General features: G+C 48.0%; 1 protein-coding gene across 1 annotated transcript in view; it reads left to right on the top strand.

Annotated features, from left to right (window-relative positions):
* The window catches only part of FGF2 (fibroblast growth factor 2), a 66,330-nt gene that overhangs the window by 27,968 nt on the left and 14,875 nt on the right, over window positions 1-23,487 (top strand). Inside the window, exon 5 of the mRNA XM_038769190.1 lies at window positions 8,682-8,785. Within this exon, the coding sequence (XP_038625118.1) occupies window positions 8,682-8,785 (104 nt within the window). The remainder of the gene's footprint in view (window positions 1-8,681; window positions 8,786-23,487) is intronic.

Here is a 23,487-nt window from a genome sequence, read left to right as displayed (position 1 = left end):
AAGTAAATCTTTCAAGCACTTATAGTGCTGTGTACACCATGGTGTCTCTGGAATTATTGCCTGATTGCTCCCTCCTTCAACACCCCCACTGGTAAAGTAGTAGTAGGAATAGTATTTATTAAGTGCTTACTGGGTGCAGTGCACTGTGCTAAATGCTGAGAGACTTCACAGGTGGGAGTTCGACGTGGTCCCTATCCCTCCAGGGGCTCACATTTCCTACCTCTTCCCTTCCCCATTTCAGGCTTTCAGTGTTTCTCCCGAATCCTTCACAAGCCCTCTTTCCCCCCGATATTTGGGCATACACCAGAGCCTCTCCAATCTTAGGGTGCAACTTTGGGAAACACTGTGACGGTGGCACCGCCCCGGGAGTGTTCAGTGGAATAGCCCCCAGTGCCTTCTGGAAGGTGTGGGTGGGAGCTGATTGGATGTGGCTGGAACATGAAATGAGTCCTCTTTTCCATCGGGGGCTTGGTTGGCCCTTCCCTTGTTCCCGGTGCGAATGCCTACTCTCCCTGGCCGGGCTATATTCAGAACGAAAGCTGGAAACCAGGCAGAATAGGGCGTCAGACTTTCCATGCTCCTCCAGATTGTTCCACAGTACATTTGTACTCTTCGCTTTTTACAGCCGCCTTGGATAAGAGTTGTAGTTTGACTTCAGGATTAGGAGGTCTGTCATGCCACTAGATTACCTCCACCTTTTGCTCCCCTCTGTACCTCTTAGGGCCGAATCTCGTATAGTCGCCTTTGAGACTTTTGAACTGAAACGGCTCTCTTCCCCTCCTTGCATCTGAATCATTAGTTACTGATGATTAATGCCTGTCTCCCCCTGTAGACTGTATGCTCTTTGTGGGCAGGGAGCATGTCTACCAACTCTATTGTACTGTATTCTCCTAAGCGCTTAGTACAGTGCTCTGCACACAGTAAGCGCTCAATAAATTCCACTTATGAGGAGGATGATGATTGATAGAGGTAGAAAAATTAGGAATCAGGATTCAGCAATCGTTTGAACCGCTGTTTGATGGAGAGAGAAAAACACAAATCTGAATTTAGGCACCCTCAGAACTGCTGTTTTCCCCCACTGTCCTTTTCACTGCTGCCAAAGGATGTGAGGCTTCAATGTAAAGAAAGAAGTGTTCGATTGGCACGGTGAGGTCTGAATAAGTGCTCAATAAATGTAATTGATTGAAACCCCAGTTACACTCCAAGCAGTATGTGGTCCTTGGAAAGAGCAAGGAAGGAACTGTGGGAGGAGAACGTGTCCTGATTCTCCTGCTAAGAATTCTGAGCAAAGGGAGAGGGTCATGAGATGCTGCTTCCCCAGAATTCAGAATCAAGTAAGCAATCAATGGCATTTATTGAGTGCTTGCTGTGTTTAAAGCACTATACTAAGCATTTTGGAAAATACAATGTAAATGGAGTTGGTAAATGCGATCCTTGCCCTCAAGGAGCTTACTGTCTACAGGAGGAGACAGGCAATTAAATTACAGATAGAAATAGTAGAGTGTAAGGATATGTATGTAAGTGCTGTGGGACAGGGATGAGAATCAAAATGCCTAAGGGTTCATAGGCAAGTGTGTAGTCAACTGAGGGAAAAGCAGATAGGGGAAATGAGGGCTTAGTCAGGGAAGGCCTCTTGGAGGAGATGTGATTTTTAGCAGGGTTTTGAAAGTGGGGAGAGTGTAGACTGTCAGATATAAAGCATAAGGGAATTCCAGGCCAAGGGGAGAATGTGGGCTAGGGTTCAGTGGCGAGATTGACAAGATTGAGGTACAGCTAGTAGGTTGGCATTAGAGGCATGGTCTGTGTGGACTGGGTTGTAGTAGAAGATCAGCAAGGTAAGGTAGAAGGGGAAGAGTTGATTGAGTGCCTTAAAGCTAATGGTGAGGCATTACTGTTTGATGCGGAGGTGGATGGGCAACCAGTGGAGGTTGAATGGATCCTTTGGATGGATCCAAGGAGCTGTTTTACACTTCTCCAGATTACGTTCATCTGCCCTTTAGTTTGATTGATTGTTCCATTTCCCGGAGAACTTGGAAAATTCTTACTCTGAACTGTCTGGAAATTTTATAGCATTTCATCAGTCTGATGGGGTGTGAGATTTCAATATAGAAGATGGCCCATTTAGCACAATAGTGACTGAACATGTCCCTAAGTATATTTGCATGTGGCAGACGATATTTATCTGGGCAGGGTGGATCCTGTGCAAATGGCAAGTCATCAAATCCCGATCCCAATTTCTTGAGAGGGCGGGAATCTTTCCTTTCATTATGACATAATGTGGACTCATTATACACTCCATATACACATTTTTTACGCATCTTATGCATTTTTACAGACAAAGCATCTTGGCTTGATTGGCTCTTCTTTTTACAAAGGCCTCTTTCTTGGTTTATGTTTGCTTTATTAACTAATGTCGTCATCATCATCATCATTATTATTACTATTACATTTAAGCGCCTGCTATGTGTCAAGCACTGTTCTAAGAACTGGGGTAGATACAAGATAGGTTGGACAGGATCCCTGTCCCAACTGGGGCTCATAGGCTAAGTTGGAGGGAGAGCAGGCATTGAATCCCCGTTTTTCAAATGAAGGAAATTGAGGCCCAGAGCAGCTAAGTGACTTGTCCAAGGTCACAAAGCAGGCACCTGAAAGTGCCAGGATTAAAACTCAGGTCCTCTGACTCCCGTGCCTGGGTTCTTTCCACTAGGTCATGCTGTAATCCCAAGAAGAGTAAGAAGGACTCAGCAATTTATCACTGACTTCCATTCAAAAATCTCCAAATGCAGTTGTGGTTGTCACAGGGGCTGGACACAGTATTTTCCCATTCATTCATTCATTCAGTCGTATTTATTGAGCGCTTACTGTGTGCAGAGCACTGTACTAAGTGCTTGGGAAGTACAAATCGGCAACATATAGAGACGATCCCTACCCAACAACGGGCTCACAGTCTAGAATGGGGAGACAGACAACAATACAAAACAGGTGTCAAAATCGTCAGAACAAATAGAATTAAAGCTATTAATTAAATAGAATAAAGAATTAAAGCACATCATTAACAAAATACATAGAATAGTAAATATGTACAAGTAAAATAGAATAATAAATCTGTACAAATATATATATATATATATATATATATATACAAGTGCTGTGGGGAGGGGAAGGAGGTAGGGTGGGGGGATGGGGAGGAGGGGAGGAAAAAGGGGGCTTAGTCTGGGAAGGCGTCTTGGAGGAGGTGAGCTCTCAGTAGGGCTTTGAAGGGAGGAAGAGAGCTAGCTTGGCGGATGTGTAGAGAGAGGGCATTCCAGGCCAGGGGAAGGGCGGGGGCCGGGGGTCGACAGCAGAACGGGTGAGAACAAGGTACAGTGAGGAGGTTAGCGGCAGAGGAGCGGATGGTGTGGGCTGGGCTGGAGAAGGAGAGAAGGGAGGTGAGGTAGGAGGGGATGAGGTGACGGAGAGCCTTGAAGCCGAGAGTGAGGAGTTTTTGCTTGATTCTTAAGTTGACAGGCAGCCACTGGAGATTCTTGAGGAGGGCAGTAACATGCCCAGAGCGTTTCTGCACAAAGATGATCCAGGCAGCAGCGTGAAGTATAGACTGAAGTGGGGAGAGACAGGAGGATGGGAAATCAGAGAGGAGGCTGATGCAGTAATCCAGTTGGGATAGGATGAGAGATTGAACCAGCAGGGTAGCGGTTTGGATGGAGAGGAAAGGGCAGAACTTGGCGATGTTGTGGAGGTGAGACCAGCAGGTTTTGGTGATGGATTGGATGTGTGTGGTGAATGAGAGAGTGGAGTCGAGGATGACACCAAGGTTGCGGGCTTGTGAGACGGGGAGGATGGTAGTGCCGTCTACAGTGACGGGAAAGTCAGGGAGAGGGCAGGGTTTGGGAGGGAAGATAAGGAGTTCCATCTTGGACATATTGAGTTTTAGATGGTGGGCAGACATCCAGATGGAGATGTCCTGAAGGCAGGAGGAGACATGAGCCTGGAGGGAGGGAGAGAGAGCAGGGGCAGAGATGTAGATTTGGGTGTCATCAGCATAGAGATGATAGTTGAAGCCGTGGAAACAAATGAGTTCACCAAGGGAGTGAGTGTAGATGGAGAACAGAAGGGGACCAAGAACCGACCCTTGAGGAACCCCTACAGTAAGGTGATGGGAGCGGGAGGAGGAGCCTGCAAAGGAGACTGAGAATGAACGGCCAGAGAGATGAGGAGAACCAGGAGAGGACGGAGTCTGTGAAGCCAAGGTTGGAGAGAGTTTTGAGGACAAGGGGGTGGTCCACAGTGTCGAAGGCAGCTGAGAGTTTGAGGAGGATTAGGATAGAGCAGGAGCCGTTGGATTTGGCAAGCAGGAGGTCATTGGTGACCTTTGAGAGGGCAGTTTCGGTGGAGTCTAGGGGATGGAAGCCAGATTGGAGGGGGTCAATGAAACAGTTGGCATTGAGGAATTCGAGGCAGCGGGTGAGGACAACAGGAATTTGAGGCAGCGGGTATAGACGTCTTCTGGCCAATCTCCTGGGAATCATACCTGTTCTTTTCACTGTTTCCCGTAACCCGCCTGGCCCCAAGGGAAGTCTTAAAACCATAGCCGCTGCGCCCGCCCCCCCCCCCCCCCCCCCGCCTGCCCCATTATTCTGATTCAACCCCCTCCAGGCCAGATCTGATGTGTTTTCCATCCAGTTCCTAAAATAGCTGCATTCCACGGCACCCTTAATCCCAGCTACGTTTATGGTTCACACTTATTTATGGCCTTTTCTGGATAGCTCCGAGCTTTCACCTCTATACCCTCCTGGAATTTGGCTGTGCCCCTCATCTTTTAATCAGTCATAGTTATTGATTGGTTACTGTGGGTGGAGCACTGTACTAAGTGCTTGGTAGAGTACAATACAACAGAGTTGGTAGACACTTTCCCCATCCACCATGAGCTTATGGTCTAGAAGGGGAGACAGACATGAATAAAAATAAATAAATTATGGCTATGTATGCAGGTGCTGTGGGGCTGAGGGTGGGGTGCCCTTGCTTTTTGGCAAAAGTGACCCCAGGGCTCAGCTGTCCTCATCAAAAGGTGACCTGCTGGCTTCTAATGAAGCGGGTGGAAGGGAGTCAGGATAAGTCGGGGGGGTAGGTTTGCAAGGAAGCCGCATTCTGACCGGGAGAGGGAGGCTGGTGTCGGAAAGGCCTCAAGGCACCGAACAAATGACCGTCTGTCTGATGTTGCAGATATTTTCGCCCTGGGTCTGACCACCCTCTGACTTCTTCCGGAGGTCCTCCCACATTTCGCTTTCCCATTTCCCTCCCCGTGCCTTTGGCTGGTTTGCAAATAAAACCAAAAAGCTGTTTTCCGCCGGACTGCTTAGGTAAACACAAAGACGACCATGGCTCTCGGCATCTCTCCTGGTGAAATAGTCCTTCTTTGTTGGAATTCATCTCCTGAAGCCTGATTCTCCCAAGTGTTGGGCCTGGCGTGAAGACTTGAAGAGTCCCTTGGCCTATTAGGCATTTTTTCCCCGTCTCTGCCTCCACAGGTGCTGCGCTATTGCAGCCCCTCGGCTCTTGCCTTGAACATCACTGAGAGCAGCAGTGGCCCTGGTTGGAGCAGAGGAGGAGCCAGCAGGCGTGAAGGGCGGGGTTTCTGATGACCACTCCATGGGCCCCTCTTGGAATAATAATGGTATTTGTCAGACACTTACTGTGTGCCAAGCACTGAACTAAGTGCTGGAGGAGAGATGCAAGCTAGTCTGGTTGGACTCAGTCCCTATCCCACACGAGGCTCCCAACCAGTGGGAATGCCTGGGTCGGGAGTTGGCCATAGTTAATGGCCTCTCCAGATGTCCCATCACTGTTGACAGCACTACAATCCTTCCTGTCTCACAAGCCTGCAACCTTGGCGTCATCCTCGACTCCACTCTCTCGTTCACCCCGCACATCCAATCTGTCACCAAATCCTGCCAGTCTCACCTCCGCAACATCACCAAGATCCGCCCTTTCCTCTCCATCCAAACCGCTACCCTACTCGTTCAATCTCTCATCCTATCCCGACTGGATTACTGCATCAGCCTCCTCTCCAATCTCCCATCCTCCTGTCTCTCCCCACGTCAATCCATACTTCACGCTGCTGCCCGGAATGTCTTTGTGCAGAAACGCTCTGGGCATGTTACTCCCCTCCTCAAAAATCTCCAGTGGCTACCAATCAACCTACACATCAGGCAAAAACTCCTCACCCTTGGTTTCAAGGCTCTCCATCACCTCACCCCCTCCTACGTGACTCACCTCCCTTCTCTCCTTCTACAGCCCAGGCCGCACCTCGCTCTCCTCTGCTGCTAATCTCCTCACTGTGCCTCGTTCTTGCCTGTCCCGCCGTTGACACCCAGCCCACATCCTCCCCCTGGCCTGGAATGCCCTCTTTCCGCACCTCCGCCAAGCTAGCTCTCTTCCTCCCTTCAAAGCCTACTGAGAGCTCACCTCCTCCAGGAGGCCTTCCCAGACTGAGCCCCCTCCTTCCTCTCCCCCTACTCCCCCTCCCCATCCCCTGTGCCTTACCCCCTTCCCCTCCCCATAGCACCTGTATATATGTATATATGTTTGTACATATTTATTACTCCATGTATTTTACTTGTACATATTTATTCTATTTATTTGGTTTATATGTTTTGTTTTGTTGTCTGTCTCCCCCTTCTAGACTGTGAGCCCGCTGTTGGGTAGGGACCATCTCTATATGTTGCAAACTTGTACTTCCCAAGCGCTTAGTACAGTGCTCTGCACATAGTAAGTGCTCAATAAATATGATTGAATGAATGAATGTCCAACTGGCTCAGCAGAGAGACTTCTCCTCTTGCTACGTGTAGGACTCTCCTGGACAGTCAGGTTAAAGAAGCTTCAATCAGTCAGTCAGTGATATTAACAGAGGGCTGACTGTGCAGAGCACTGTACTAAATGTTCCAGACCCCCTCTTGTTCACCAAGGTGGGCACTCCTGAGTTCAAAGAAGAGAGTATCCTGTCTTTGGAGTCATCATCCTCAGGGGGGAAGAGGGGGACAGAGGGGCCCCCCATTATCCTGGGGTTGGTGCCATCAACTTCAAGTTTTCCAAGAAGGCTTGGTCAATGGTGGTGGTCTCTCTGAGTGCAGACAAGTTTGAAAGGTCTTGTTTCTTCCCAGCGTCCAGGCCGAGATTGCCTAATGGCCCTTTCTTCTTCTTCTTATTTTTATTCCTCTTCTGATTACAGTATTTATTAAGTGCTTACAATGTGTCAAGCACTGTTCTAAGCACTGAGATAGAAGTTAATCAGGTTGGACACAGTTCCTGGCCTATACGGGGCTCACAGTCTAAGCAGGAGGGGGTACATTTATTGAATCCCCATTTCACACGTGAGGGAACTGAGTCACAGAGAAGTTAGGTGACTTGCCCAGCAAACTGGGCAAGTGCTGGGATTGGAACCTAGTTCATCTGACCCCCACAGACCCATGCTCTTTCCACTAGGCCCCGCTGCTTCCCAAGAGGCTGATATACTCAGCCTGCTTGCATTTGTGGATCTACCTCTGGCTTGCACTGGGCTTGTCACCCTTGGTGAGAACAAGCCTTCCCTCTGGTCTGGGGACCCACAGCTCCTCCTGGGACACTTATCTTTCCTCCCCCTGTCTCCCCACCACCACATCTCAATGCCCTCTGGCTTCATGCTCCCCCGGCCTCAGTGTTTGGAGTAATGATCCCTTTAGGGGAAAAAAAGGAGGTCTGTCCAGTTCCCAGTACCTGTTGTCTTTGGATGGGATAAGTGTCTGTTTCACGGCCAGGCTGAACGGAGTGTGAGGTTGGCTGTCCGGGGGCAGGTGGAGGGGGAGCCCGAAGGATCAGTGGGCTTGTGGCCAGTGCATCTGTCCCTGGCAGAAATGGCCATTGTCAGTATTCCTTAGCAGCAGCCTCAGTTCCGGAGCCTTCCGTTCTCGAGTCAGAACACTATTTGTTAGTCTAGCACCCTCTTGGCTTGAATATTGCTTTCAGCAGGAGTGTGAACCCTAATAATCTGTTTGCAGCCATAATGTTATTAATGACTTTTTTAAAAGGCTTGTGCCTGACTTCCCAAATTTCCCTTCTACACAGAAAGAGTCCAACCAGTTTTAATTTCCTCTTGAGTCAGTTTCTGGTGGCAGGGGGCAGCAGGGCTCAGATGACTAAGTTCTGATAAAACTGGTTATCCCTTTCATGTCAGATGTCCATTTTCCATCTCTCACCATTCCTGGGGTTAGTTACCTCAGCTGGAGTCAGTTACCTGTCCCTCAGGTAACTCCCTCTAGACTGAAAGCTCCTAGTGGGTGGAGGATGTGTCTACCAACTTGTACTGTACTCTCCCAAGCACCTATTACAGTACTCTGCACACTGTAAGCACTCAGTAAATACCACTGACTGACTCTAGTAAGATTTCGTTTTTTATAAGGAAGTGAAGTGTGGGCACTCAAAAAGACACTGTATTTGCCAGTAGTAATGTTTATACCTCTAATATAGCCTAGGGAGGAAAGACAAGTCAGTACAAGAGCACTTTGAAAATGGGTTGGTTTTACTTGCGTTCTGGCTTGGAGGCAGGGGGAATGGGCTAGTTGGACTCTCGTTTATTTTCCTCTCATGTAGCTGGATGTTCTGGCAGTGAATAGCTCTGTAATTCTTCCTCTGTTTTTCATTTATCACAGTCAAACTGCAGCTTCAGGCAGAAGAGAGAGGAGTGGTGTCTATCAAGGGCGTGGGTGCAAACCGCTATCTCGCTATGAATGAAGACGGCCGGTTGTTGGCTTTGGTGAGTAATGCTTCTCTGTTTCACATACTTAGCTGCATTCGTCACCGAACTATGGTTTACTATGTTGAGTTTACGCAGGCATTTGGGAAAGTAGAATTGTGGATCAATTTCGTAGCTTCTGGGCATCAGCAGAGAGGTATTTATCACAAAGCTCAGCACTTTTGATGATATTTCAATGATGTATCATTTGTTTGGTTGATGGTTGTCCTGCCTCCTGACCCAACTATTTGCAGGTAATTTTGTGTCTCTGTTTTCCTCCCCTTCTCGTTGTAGCATAAGCACATCATTATGGGTAGAGAACACCAGTCTGGTTTCTGGGTTACTTTCCCAAGCACTTAGCTCAGTGTGTTGCATTCAGTAGGCATTCCATAAGTAGCAACACAACTAGTAACACTGGCCTTCCAAACATTCTCTTCCCTTACCAAGTTATGGCATGCTAAAATATACTATTTAAATTTACTCTCAATTCTTTAACGGTCTAGGATGTTTGATAAGCCAAGAGACAAATTGCCCCTTTGGCTAATATGACTTAAATGGGTAATTTTTTTAGAAGGAACCAAATGCATAGCTGGAACACCCTCACTCCCATCTCCCCTTTTTGGAGAGCTGTGGGCATGGCTGGTAAATGAGCTCCTTCATTCCCTCCTCTTCTTCCAAAATTCGCTTTCACATTTTAGGACTATTCCTACCGCCTGGCTGGTGGGGAAGATTGAACACCGCTCCTTGGGAACAGCCAGTTTATTCACACGTGTGTGTGTGTGTATATATGTATGGTGGTGGTGCGTTACACTCAAAGCCCCCAGGGGATCCTTCCATGACAGCCCCTCCCCTCCTGCAGGAAGGAAAAATTGGACTGGCCATGGATCTCGCTCCCTGGGAAACAAACCAAAGCATATTGCAGCTGTGTGTTCCAGTGCATGCGAAAGCAAGTCTTCGCAACAAGTATAAGAACTGGAAAAGAGACTGTAGTATGAGGAGGGAAAGCTAGGAAGAATCCTTCATTCCTCCCCATCTGGGACCTCACCTACCTGAAACTGTCAACAGGGCCATTATTGGGTCAAGTCAGTGGTGCAGCCAGCCTAGCTCTGTCTCTGACACTGGCAGCAAGGTTTTTTCAGCCCTCAATAATACCTCTGATTATTATTATATTAATTAACAATTATTAATAATATTAGTGGTAGTCATTAAGCGCTTGCTATGTGCCAAGCGTTACTAAGTGCTGGGTTAGAGGCAAGATAATCAGGTCTCATATGAGGCTCACAGACCAAGTAGGAGGGAAAACAGGTATTGAATCCCCATTTTACAGATGAGGGAACTGAGGCAGAGAAAGTAAGTGACTTACTTGCCCTAGTTCACACACAGCAGATAAGTTGTGGAGTAAATAGCGGAGCTGGGATTAGAACCCAGGTCCTCTGACTCCCAGGCCAGTATTCTTTCTGCTAGACCACACTGATTCTCACCTTGATTGATCTTCCTAGGACAGGTGTGCCATTTCTCTCCCTAACTTTTCTCTCTTTACCCCTAGCTGTCTTGCTAGTAACCCATTATGGATTCCCTGATACCATTAATTGATCCAAACCCTTCTTGAACTTAGAGGTATTTCAGCTGCAAATCAGGATCTCTTCAACTAGAAATTGGGTAAGGCAGTGACAGATTAATCAGAGAAGGCCTCCTGAAAGACATGTGATTTCCAAAGGACGTTGAAGATGGAGAGAGAGCAGTGGTCTGCTGGCTGTGAGGCAGGAGGGGCTTCCCGGCAGAAGTGAAGGCGTAGGCCGGACGTTGGCCGTGAGCGAGAGGAGAACAAGGCCAAGATAAGAAGGGGAAAGAGAGCTGATTGGCTTGAAGCCAAGAGTGGTGAGCAACCATTGAACATATCTGAGGGGTGGAGGAGACATGTGGAAAACCACGTCTTAGAAAAATGATCCAGGCGGCAGAATGAAGGGGAGGATCTGTGGGGGCATGGATGGGGGAGGAGGAGGGTGGTAGAGTCTGAGGCAGGGGTACAAGTCAGGCTGGGGTTTGACGAGACAGGATATGATATTGATATTGAGGTGTAATGCTCCCTAGTAATTGTGTTTTTCTCACTCACCTTTGTCATTATTTTGGTGTACTCTGGACCAGTCACCTGCTTTAAAGTGTCTCCTCAATTGGCCCGAAGAATAAGCCCAATCTTTAAGTAGACGAGAGAGAGAAATTATCTCAGAGTCTGCAAGTGGAAAAGCAGAATAGACTATGTGTAAGTGCCCCACTCCTAGTGTCCTGCCCACCAGGGTTTGCTGTAGTGTTCCCAACAAGGCAGTGACCTTTGGATTCAGGCCTCTGTCTCTTCAGAATATCACAGCTTGAATGTGGGATCTGCAAAAGAATCCAGTGGCCTTAAGTCTTGGTGGAGGGCTTCCTTCACCCGACTTTCTCTCACCCTGGATTTAGTTCTCAATCGTTTGACCCCCTACATCCCATGGGTGTGGGGGATTTGCCTCTGGGTGAAAGACAGACAGACAGACACACACACATACACACACACACACACACACTCTCTCTCTCTCTCCATGAGTATGCTGGCTCATGGAGAATCAAAACACGGGGTCCCTTTGGGATATCCAGGCAAATTTAAAGCAGCAATCTTGCTGAGGCCCAATTTCCCCATCAGCTACACAGAATGGTAAAACCCTTTTCCACACACCCAGTGCTTTCTCTTAATTTGTGGAAATTCCATTTCCTGTTTGCTAGTGACCCATTTAGTCATATTTTATCAATGTATAGTTTCCTGGTGTTACTGAGGGCATGTTCTTATACTGGCAAAACCAATGCTATAGTTACAGTGCCTGCCTTGAAACTGTAATTAGATTGTGAATAGATGTACTGTGGACTGCCTTTTTTCTGCACTTATTGTATTGTGAATTGGGAACTGTCCCAAAAACCTCTTGAAAAATAAGTAATTCCTTTGTTGGCTGTATACCGTTTCATTAAGCATCACCGAACTATTGTTTAATCTTAAAGTAAGGCAGTATAATGAGTTTTAGTATGATTATGAAACTTTGCCTGAGGCTACCAAGGTAGGGGCTTGTTTCTACTGACTGTGGTCGCGGTTTTTCAACTGTAGTGAATGAAGCATTTGTCTAATTTAGATTGAACAGCCTCCTTCTTGACTTCATAGAGTACTCTGTAGCAGGCCAACTCCCTCTGACTCCCTCTGTTCCCTTTCAAACTCCTCTCCATCATTTTTAAAAATTCATTTTCTGCCTTTAAAATTGGTGCAAGACTTCTTCATCCCCAAATCTTAGCTAGTGGTGGAAAGACCACCTTTTATTCATCTGTTTGGGTACCTTGCAGTGATGCTTTGGACTGTTGAGGTGTCAAACAATGGCAGTATCCCTGGCTTGTATACATCGTCGAGAGGCTGTAGCTGTAGCCCGGGGAATGCCCTATATGTATATATATATATATATATATATATATATGTATATATATTTATACACAAAAACACCCAGCACATTCCACAGTATCTAGAGCTACTGGCTAAGTAATGGAAGATTATTCCACCTGGCCAGTTTGTAATGGGGTCTTTCCAATGGACTCGCTTTCGGAAACGTCTGGTCCAGGGGGTGTTTAGCGGCCTTTTGTCACGTGAGGACTGTCTTACTCGTGGCCTCCAGTCTGTTCTGAATCTGAGCAAGGATGGGCCATCCAGCTATCTGGCCCTGGAAGAACCCAGATCTTTGCTGCTTGGAAAAGGTGCCAGAACTCTATTGCCTGTGAAGGCTGGTGTTTTGGTATGGAAATCCCTTGTTACTGTGTTTTGCCTTTGTTGTTAGTCGTGGAACGTAACTTCTCTTTGGGGGTCAGCTCGGCGGGTGTGAGGTGACCAGATGTTCTTGAGTTCACAGTGGGAGAGGGCGAGACTTTCAGGGATGGGGCCGGTGGAGGCAGAGACACAAGATTCAACTCCCTCAGAACCTCCTCGCTTGGGCCTCTCTTCCCCTTCATCATCATCATCAATAGTATTTATTGAGCGCTTACTGTGTGCAGAGCACTGTACTAAGCGCTTGGGAAGTACAAGTTGGCAACATATAGAGACAGTCCCTACCCAACAGTGGGCTCACAGTCTAAAAGGGGGAGACAGAGAACAAAACCAAACATACTAACAAAATAAAATAAATAGAATAGATATGTACAAGTAAAATAAATAAATAGAGTAATAAATATGTACAAACATATATACATATATACAGGTGCTGTGGGGAAGGGAAGGAGGTAAGATGGGGGGATGGAGAGGGGGACGAGGGGGAGAGGAAAGAAGGGGCTCAGTCTGGGAAGGCCTCCTGGAGGAGGTGAGCTCTCAGCTCCCCTTTCCTCCCTTCACTTCCCAAAAAACCTGGTTATCACTCTGGCAGCTCCACATCCCGCTCCTTGGTCTCTGGCAGCTGATCCGTGCTGTCCCCCCCGCTAGTTCAAAACCCCTGGCCGTGGGCCGCAAGCAGGTTGTCTGACTTAATTATGGTGTTTATTGAGCATTTACTATGTACTGAGCACTGGGGTAGATACAAGATAATCAAGTTACACGCAGTTCCTGTCCCACGTGGAGCTCAACAGTCTGAGTAGGAGGGAGGAGGATTTAATCCCCATTTGACAGATGAGGAAGCTGAGGCACAGAGAAGTGATTTGCCTGTGGCAGGCAGTTGGCGAATCTGCGATTAGAACCCAGGTCCTCTGAATCCCAAGCCTGGGCTCTTTCCACTAGGCCACGCTGCTTCCCAAGCCCCAGCAGCTCTTCCAAAGACAGTGCTCTGGGTCTTCACCCTGATACTCTGGGAGCTGCAGGGAGGGATTTAAAGGGCAACGGTTGTTCCCATTTAAAAAATGTAATCCGGGAGAAGTACCAGTGGCCAGGGAAGCGACAGTGGGAGGAGTTTAATGTGGGGAATTTGTTTAGTTTCAGGACTTGTTCACCATAAGTTAGTGGCACTGCCAATTCTTTCATTTTTCTGGTATGTGAATGCTGAATCTGGGCTAAGTCAGTAACGTTCCATAAGGAATTGCTCCTTGATGCCATTTCAGCATTAGTCTTTGCCTTCCCTCTGGCAGATGGTCTGGGGATGAACGGTTTATGCATGTTTTCTTGGCCCAGATGACCCATTGCCATTGAGTGTCCTGGAATTTAGGATCCTAGTATTTTACACATGGACAGGGTCCCTCAAGGTCACAACTCTGACCGGCCTATTCTCCCCCCTGCTTAGACGGGGTTGTGTCCAACCTGATTATCAGCACACGGGAGACTAGGGTGAGGGGAAGTTGAGTGAAGGAAGCTACAAACTAATCAGGATGGACACAGTCCCTGTCCCACATGCGGCTCACAACCTTAATCTCCATTTTACAAATGAGGTCACAGGCCCAGGTAACTGTGTGCCCAGGGTCGCACAGCAGACAAGCGGCAGAGCTGGGATTAGAGCCCACGTTCTTCTGACTCCTAGGTCCACCATGCTCTATCCACTAGGCCACACTGCTCCATTTACATACTTAACTTTAAGTTATATATTATACATGATAGAGAAGCAGCGTGGCTCAGTGGAAAGAGCCCGGGCTTTGGAGTCAGACGTCATGGGTTCAACTCCCGGCTCTGCCAATTGTCAGCTGTGTGACTTTGGGCAAGTCACTTCACTTCTCTGGGCCTCAGTTCCCTCATCTGTAAAATGGGGATTAAGACTGTGAGCCCCATGTGGGACCACCTGATCACCTTGTATCCCCCCAGCGCATAGAACAGTGCTTTGCACATAGTAAGTGCTTAACAAATACCATTATTATTATTATTTATATTAGCATCTGTCTCCCCTTCTAGACTCAAAGGTGTTGTGTGCAGGGAATATGACTGCCATCTCTCCCAGGTGCGTAGTACAGTGCCTGGCACATAGTACTAAACAAATGCCATTATTATTATTATTATTATTACTTGCACATAGTAGTCAGTAAATCCCATTGATAACAAATAGGAATTGAGGCCTGGGTGCCTTGCTACCGAGCCAACGAAGATCCCCACATCTCTACAGATCAGAACAGGAGCCAGCATTCAAGGCTTTCTGTGGACATGGTCATTCATCTGATTTGGGCTTTATTAATCATAGTAATAATAATAATTGTAGTGTTAACTGCTTACTGTGTCTCAAACACTGTTCTAAGTGCTAGGATAGATACATGTTAAACACATTGGACACAGACCCTGTCCCACATGGGGCTCACAGTCTAAGTAGGAGGGAGAACCAGGGATTGAATCCCCATTTCGGAGATGAGGAAACTGAGGTACAGAGAATTTCAGTGACTTGCCCAAGGCCACACAGCAGTGGCAGAGCCGGGATTAGAACCCAGGTCCTCTGACTCCCAAATGCTCAGCTGTCTTCCTTTTAGGCCAGAGGGATAGAGTGGTCCTGAGGTCAGCAGGAGTTCCTGCTGCGTGGGAGTGACACCCACTGTATTAAAAGGTATATCATCCCGTTGCTTTTTGGTACCATGTTGAAATAGCTGAGATAAATAAACCTTGTAAGCCAGGGCAGTTGACACTAGCTACATGTTTAGGAATTTGTGCCGTGGGGGAAGAATGTTATGGAATTCTGCTTCAGACACTGTCACTGGGCCAATTAAAATGTATTTTTCAGGTCCTGGCCTCCTAATAACTGGCCACCGAAGCTGTGTGACATCAGAAGGGGAAACCGGGAGAGGGGGTGGGTGGGTTTGTGGGAGAGAGTGTGTGTGTGTGCGTGTGTGTGTGTGTGTACACACTCAGACACCCAAGGCCAGGGCCTGTTTTGGTCTAGACTGTCTTCACACCGCAGCCACGAGCCGGACATTGTGGCCAACCGTGACCTCACTGTATGTTTCCTCGTAGAAAGACTCCAATGATTCTGAAGTGCAGCAACAGTGTTTTGCAGAGTTCCGGGGCACAGCCTTCTGCCCCAGCTCTCCTGGGGTGTCGGGGGGAGTTGGGAGAGGCGTGGCAGGGAAAGTCTCTCAGATAGATGTCTTGGAAAGGAAAGGTTAGATAACCGTTCCATTCTCAAATAGATCACTCTCCCAAGACAAGGATTCATGTAACAGGACAAGTGAAATATGGGTCTTCCACTGGTTCACAAGCTCCCAATGGCTTTCTCTGTAAATAATAATAATAACTACTATAGTATTTGTTAAGCACTTGCTATGTGCCAAGCAGTGGGATAGACACAAGCTAATCAGGTTGGAAACAATCCCTGTCCCATGTGGGGCTCACAGTTTCAATCCCCATTTTACAGATGAGGTAACTGAGGCAGAGAGAAGTGAAGTGAGTTGCCCAAGGTCACATAGACAAGTGGCAGAGCCAGAATTAGAACCCATGACGTCTCACTCCCAAGCCCGGGCTCTTTCCACTAAGCCACACTGCTTCTCAGGGTAACTGCTTTCTCTCATTTCCCTCTCCCCTGGTTCCCCCTCCTTCCCTCCTTTTCCTCCCTCTTATTCCTCATCCTCATCCCTCCCGCTCTCAACAACTCCCGGTTCCTCGGCCCCCTCCGAAATGTAGCCCCTCTCTCATGTTGTTTCCCACTACTTAAGGATGTCTTTTAGCTATGAAGCTTCCCTATCTGAATGGAGGAGGGCCCAGGGATTCCTGGACAACACCTGGAGACCCTGACCTGAATTCCGAGGGAGCCATACTTGCCATGTCCATATTTAGGGAGGCTGGCTTCTCCCCGGAATCTGAATCATCGTTTGGCTTTGATGTTCTGAGGTTCCTGGGCAGGCTAGGGAGGAAGAACTTGGGCTCGGTTTATGACTCCCCGATTCAGTCAACACATGTAGGGTGAATCATGGGGCGTCTGCTGGGGGCTGGGTATGTATTTGAGGTGGGGAAATTGGGGAGGCCCTGAGCCAGTGTCTTTTATCCTGGCTTCACTTAGATGAGTGCTCTTCACAGGATTGGAGAGCATCAGTCTTTCCAAAATCTGGGCTCTGTCTTGTGGTTTCAGTTTGGTTTGGCTTGAATGACTTGAGCTCCACTAGGGAGCAGAGAGGACCTGTCACCCGGTGATTTTTCCATTGGTTGAGATGTGACTCCCTCACCCGGGAGGCCGAGCGGCTGTGGTCAGCGGTCCCAACGTTGGAGTCCGTCATCACTTCGGGGTTTGGGGCTGTGAGGCATAAAGTCCACCGGCCTGTGTGTACAAAGTGATGGACAGTCTCCAATCCACTAGGAAGTTGCTTTCTGAAACAGCCAGGGAAGGGGAAAGCCTTCTGCTCCGTTAGCGATGATGGAATCTTTCATCGAGAATGACAGAAGAGTCTCGTTTGAGTCACAAAGTCTTTGGGACCGATAGATCCTGTAGGAGGGAACTGATTCTAGTCCTTGCCACTGGTTCAGGCAGTGTCACTGGCATCTCTTGTCCTTGAGAATCTCATTTTCTGCTGGAGCACTGGATGCAACAAAGTGAGCAGGTGGACAGAATTTTCTGTGAACCAAACCCATTTAGGGCCGAAGGAACTGCAGCATCGGGTCCTCACTGAGCCGTTTCTAGTTGGGGCCGAAAAGCCCCCCAACCGGTGACTTTTTGGCTTGTTTAGCTCTTTGAAATCTGTCCCTGCCCCACATCTCTGCTCCCCACCCTCAAAGTGACGAGCAAGCAATCTCTATCTTCACTCTTTCCTGTTCTTCGCTAGAACAAGCAACCTACTTCAGGCCCAATGGGGTAATGGCACTTAGTCTCTGCCTCCTGCCCGATTATGGTCTTGCCTGGAGCCCAGGCATCCTGAAGGCAGAGCTATTCTCGCTCCGCTGCCCAATTCTCAGCAAGCAGTCAGGAACCACCTGCCCAGCCGAAGGTGAGGGACGTGAACGTTGGAGGAACAGCGCCGGCGGGCCCAGCTTCCAGCAGTTGCTGTCACGCATCACCCGGTACCGTCCGGCCAGGCTGACCCTGTCAGCCGGCCCCCTCCAAACGTCAGCACACAGTCCGTCCGTCTCGCACCAACGAGTCTGGCCTGGGCCGCATCAGTCCCTGGACGAGAGGAGATTCCGGGGGCCAGCCCAGGAAGTGGGGTTGGTGATTCAGTAGGAAGTGTCCTTCTCTCTGAGTCACCCCCGGCCCAACCCCATGCGCAGCCGCTGCCCGGGGCACCGGGCCGCCCGCCATAGCTGGGGTCTTGTGCCGTAAAAAGATCACGGGGGGAGGCGGGGATGTGCGCAGCAGGCTCAGAGCACCGGGCACGGGCAGCACTCCCAAACCTTCTGGGAAGAGCGGGGTTTAGCTCATAGCTGTGCCAGCCCAGAGCTCCGGCTTCCCTCCTCTCTTCCTCCTTCCCCCCTCTGGAGAATCCAGCTTCCCAGTCCTACTCGTGGTGGTGCCCGGCCCGGCCTTTCCGAGTTTTGAGCATGGTTTCAAGCCAGTTGGTCTAGTGGGGAGTGACGGGCAGTCTGCCTTCCCTGCCCCACAAAAGAAAGGTTCTTGAAAGCCCCCAGCACGCTCGCTTCTAAGAGCATAGTGCCTGGGTTGAGATGGTGGTAGTTTGACCGCCCCCCCCACCTCCAACAAGTGGGAGTCGCTGAGACCCCCACCAAATACGCACCCTACTTCCAGCTTCTCCCGCTCTCTGATTAGGATGGCTCAGTGTTCGAAGGAGCTCCTTCAAGGTTCTTTCCTGCCTTCCACAAGCCAGAAAACCCCTGAAATCGCAACTATATTTAGCTGCCAGAACCTATATTTGGAGTCTGAAGTTGGATAGTTCCTTAATGCACAACAGATTCCTTATTCCACTCCTCAGAAGTGGCAGCTCTGTTGCTAAGAGCAACCAGAGGCTGGGACAAATATTGGGATTTCTGATTTCTTATGTACATTCAAAAGAGTAGTGGATTTTTGACATTATGTTGGATGGATTGGATGGTGTTTTCTTGTTCTGTGATTTAAAGAACTCGCTACCTTGATTTGTCTCATTACTGCAGAGAAATGGAGCTGGTCTTTCTCTTTCCCCAAAGCTTCATTGTAGTGAGGTGGTCAGCCCAGCAGACCATTCTGGCCTAGAAAACCCACAGCCTTAGTAGATACTAGAATTTACAGCTTGTGTGGGACCACAAGAATGAAGTGGGAGAATGCTGTTGTTTCAGGGCTTGGAAAAAGCATATAACACTAGTCAAAAATAGGTTAAACATAAAATACAAATAGTACTCAGTAAACACCATAATAGATAAAATGTATACTGGTGGAGATGTCATAAAATTAATGGAAATGCTTATTCTAAATAATCTACCCAAAGATCACCCAGGAGAGGGGACTCCTTCTGGGTCCTCGTAAATGAGAAAAATGGGTTAATGTGACTTTGGAGAGGTGAAGTTTAGCTCACTTAGCTTGACCAGCAACTAGGAAAATCCCAGAGTCCTAAAAGCTTTGGGGTCCTCAAGCCTGGTTCTGCTTTTATCCTCCCATGCCTTGTGGTTTGGTGAATAACTAAACAATTGCTTTTCTTTTCCCTGGGCGCAATTTAAGTTCCTTGAATAGCAACCCCTTGGCTCCTGCTGTAGGTTGTAGATTGTTAAGTCAGCTCTCACTGTTGCTCAGCTTTTCAATTTGAGATCCCGAAGTCTTTAACTGCACCAGAGACGCCCTACTCATTTGGTTAGGGTTCAATCCACTGTGTTTACTGAGTGCTTACCCTGTGCAGAGCACTGTACTAAGTGCTTGGGAGAGTACATTATAACTAAGTGGTAGACTCAAGTCTCGGCCCACAAGGAGCTTACAGTCTAGAAGAGGAGACAGGCATTAATGTAAATAAATTATGGATATGTATGTAAGTGCTGTGTACATAAGATTCCACATGAAAGCCCTCTCTGCTGAGAATCTCAAAACACTTTCCAAATTCATAAATCGTGTCTACCTAGACTACGGGAAGAGGAGAGCTGAAGCAACTTTCTGGATGGTTTAGGCCAATGAAGAATATGAAGGGAATTTTTGTTTTAAATTCCTGAGATGATTGGAGACAGGCTGTATTTACAGAGCAATCAAAAGATGCTTTTCAGAGTGTTCAGAGAATTACATTACTCGGGAAAAAGGGTTGGTTAGCATGGTGCTAGGTACTCAGATGGCACTCCATAATAATAATAATTGAAAAGCAGAGGGGACTAGTGAACAGAGCATAGACCTGAAAGTCAAGGACCTGGGTTCTAATCCCAGCTCTGCCACTTGTCTGCTGTGTGATCTTGGGCAAGTCACTTAACTTCTCTCTCTGTGTCTGTCACCTCTTGTGAAAAACGGATTATTAAGTCTGTGAGCTGCATGTGGGACGTGGACTGTGTCTAGTGCAATTAACTGGTATCTACTCCAGAGCTTAATACAATGCCTGACACATAGTAAGTACTTAACACGTACCATTTTTTTTAAAAAGACGGGGTATTAAGTGCTTACTTGTGCCAAGCATTTAACTAAGTATTGAGGTAGATACAACATTATCAGATCCCATATGGGGCTCCCTGGCCAGGTAGGAGGGAGAAGCAGCATAGCCTAGTGGAACGAGCATGAGCCTGGGAATCAAAGGACCTGGGTTCCAGTCCCAGTTCCCCACTTGTCTGCTGTGTGACCTTGGGCAAGTTGCTAAACGTCTCTGTGTCTGTTACCTCACCTGTAAAAAGGGGGATTATGACTTTGAGCCCTGTGTGGGCTATGGACTGTGTCCAATCTGATTATCTTGAATCTACCCTAGTGCCTGGCACATAGTAAGCATGTAACAAATACCATTTTAAAAGAAGTACTTTCTCTCCATTTGGCTGATGAGGAACCTAAGGCCCAGAGAAGTTAAATGACTTGCCTGGTTTAGTGGATAAAGCACGGGCCTGGGAATCAGAAGGACCTGGGTTCTAATCCTGGCTCCACCACATGTCTGCTGTGTGACCTTGGGCAAGTCACTTAATTTCTCCCTGCCTCAGTTACCTCATCTGTAAAATTGGGAGTAAGAGTGTGAGCCCCATATGGGACAGGGAGTGTGTCCAACCTGATTAACTTGTATCTACCCCAGCGCTTAGAACAGTGCTTGACACATGGTGCTTAACAAGTACCATAATTATTACTTGCCCATGGTCAAGTCATTTGACCTCCTGTCTCTAAGATTTTAAGACTATCTTTAAATGGAAGGCTGCAGAGAGGGAGAGCAATAAGGGCTGGAGATGCAGATTTGGGAATCATCCACATAGAGATCGTAGTTGAAGCTATGGGTGTAATTGAGTTCTCCAAGGGAGTGGGTATCGTTGGAGAACAGAAGGGGTCCCAGAACTGAACCTTGAAAGACACCCACAGTTGGGGGGTGGGAGGCAGAAGAGGACCCTGCAAACGAGACTGAGAATGAGCATCCAGATAGGGGAAGAACCAAGAGAAAACAGTGAAGCTGAGGATGGAAAAATCTTCCCAGGAGAAAGGAGTGGTCAGCAGTGTTGAAGATAGCTGAGGGGTTGAGAAGGATTAGGGTGGAGTAGAGGCTTTTGGATTTGGCAAGTAGGAGATAATTGGTGACTTTTGAGAGGGCAGTTTCTGTGGACTGAAGGGGACAGAAGGCAGATGAGCAGGGGTCAAGGAGAGAATTGGAAGAGAGGAACTTGAGACAGTAGACAACTTACCCAAGGACTTTGGAGAGGAATGGTAGGAGGGAGATAGGGTGATAACTGGAGGAAGCCGTGGGGTCAAGGGAGGGTTTTTTTAGGATAGGGGAGACATGGGCATGTTTGAAAGCAGTAGGGAAGAAGCCATTGGAGAGCAATCAGTTGAAGAGGGTACGTAGGGAGGGGGGCAAGTGTTTTGATAAGATGCAGTGGGATGAGGTCGGATGCCCAGGTGGAGGGGGTGGATTTTGAGAGAATCAATCAATCAATCGTATTTATTGAGCGCTTACTGTGTGCAGAGCACTGTACTAAGCACTTGGGAAGTACAAGTTGGCAACATATAGAGACAGTCCCTACCCAACAGTGGGCTCACAAGAGACTGCTAGGAAAGATGAAAGAGTTCGAGGAGGGGCAGGGGAGGTTTTTAAGGGGATCACACTTGCAAGCACTGTACTAAGCACTTAGAAAAGAACAATATAGTAACTGAGCCATGAGGGACTCACCCAATTAGGGGTTGGGAGGCAGAGGAGGAGCTTGTGAAAGAGATTAGCTGGAGCCTCAGCTTGAGGATTCCACTACTGCAGGTGTTAACAACTGCAGAGAGGGGAGAGAAGCAAAGAAATTCAAGATGGGATGTGAAAAGGCTGGAGCCAGGCAAGGAGGAGATGGAGGAAGTGAATGTGCAAACCTCTCTGATCATCCACTAGTGACTCTGTCTGTAGGAAGGTGAATTGGGCCCTGGATGGTCCAACTCAAAGGGGTGTGTGTGTGTTTGTGTGTCATGGGGGTGGGGGGGAGCGAGAGATATACCCTGGTGTATAGATTGACAGGGCTGCTTGTTAGAATATTCTTGCTTCCTCAGAAGGTGGAGCTAAGGGACCAGAGGGAAGTTGAACAAGGAAATTGGAAAGCCAGACTTTGGGAATAGGAGCCAATGAAGCGGGTGACAGCCTTTGAAAGTCAGTACCCTCTGCCTGCTGCTTTCTCTGGCGGGCCTCTGGACTAACTGCCTGCCTGCCTGCCTGCCTCCTGAGGAACAGAAAGTCTTAGGGAAAATCCTGCTATGTGCCGTGAGTCTAGCCTTTTGTATGCTATATATCTAAGAAATGGGCCTGTTCTATGCATTTCAATCTGTGACCTCTGGACATTTGATATTCACCCCACCCCCACAGCACTTATGTATGCACTTTCAGATTATCTATTATAAATTACATATTCATATTAATGTCTGTCCCTATAGATGGTAAGCTTGTTATGGGTAGGGAATGTGACTGCTAATTCTGTTGTACTCTCCTTAGCACCTAGTACAGTACCCTGCACATAATAAGCCTCAATAAATACAATCGACTGATTGATTGATTGGTTCAGAAGCTTCTGGGTAAGGTTATAGGCCTGGGGGCTGTGCAGTTGGAAGTGTAATTTGAGTCTGATTTCAATGTTCAGAGAGAAAGCCAATCTCCTTTTTGTGATTCCCATGTATTTGGGAATGTAGAGCCAGACTGGGAATTTGTCTGTCAGGCGCCCCCTTTCCAGACCTTTTTTTTTTTTTAATGGACTTGTAAAAGTGCTTACTATGTGGCAGGCACTGTACTAAGCACTGGGGTAGATACAAACTAATCAAGTTGGATGCAGTCTCTGTCCCACATGGGGCTAACAGTCTTAATCCCCATTTTCCAGACAAGGTAACCGAGGTCCAGAGAAGTGGAGTGACTCACCCAAAGTCACACAGCAGACAAGCGGCAGATCAGAGATTAGAACCCAGGTCCTCTGCCTCCAAGGCTCGTGCTCCATCCCCTGGGCCAGGCTGCTTCTCGCTGTAGTCCCATGGCTCACAATCACCATCTGAGCCTCCCAAGGCTGGGGCTAGCGGAAAACCCGGCCCTTCCTACCGCCCTCATCGAGGCCCGGCTCACTTTCCTGGCTGGGCCCGGGCTACTCACCCTGCAGGCGGGTTGACTTCTTTTGGGTAAAGGAAGAAGTGAGAATACAACTCTGGTCCTAGGTGCTAGGGTAGAACCCACTGTTGGGTAGGGACTGTCTCTATATGTTGCCAACTTGTACTTCCCAAGCGCTTAGTACAGTGCTCTGCACACAGTAAGCACTC

This window comes from Tachyglossus aculeatus, chromosome X5 (genome assembly GCF_015852505.1).
Source record: "Tachyglossus aculeatus isolate mTacAcu1 chromosome X5, mTacAcu1.pri, whole genome shotgun sequence".
NCBI lineage: Eukaryota > Metazoa > Chordata > Mammalia > Monotremata > Tachyglossidae > Tachyglossus > Tachyglossus aculeatus.
This window is presented reverse-complemented; position numbering and strand designations above follow the sequence as displayed.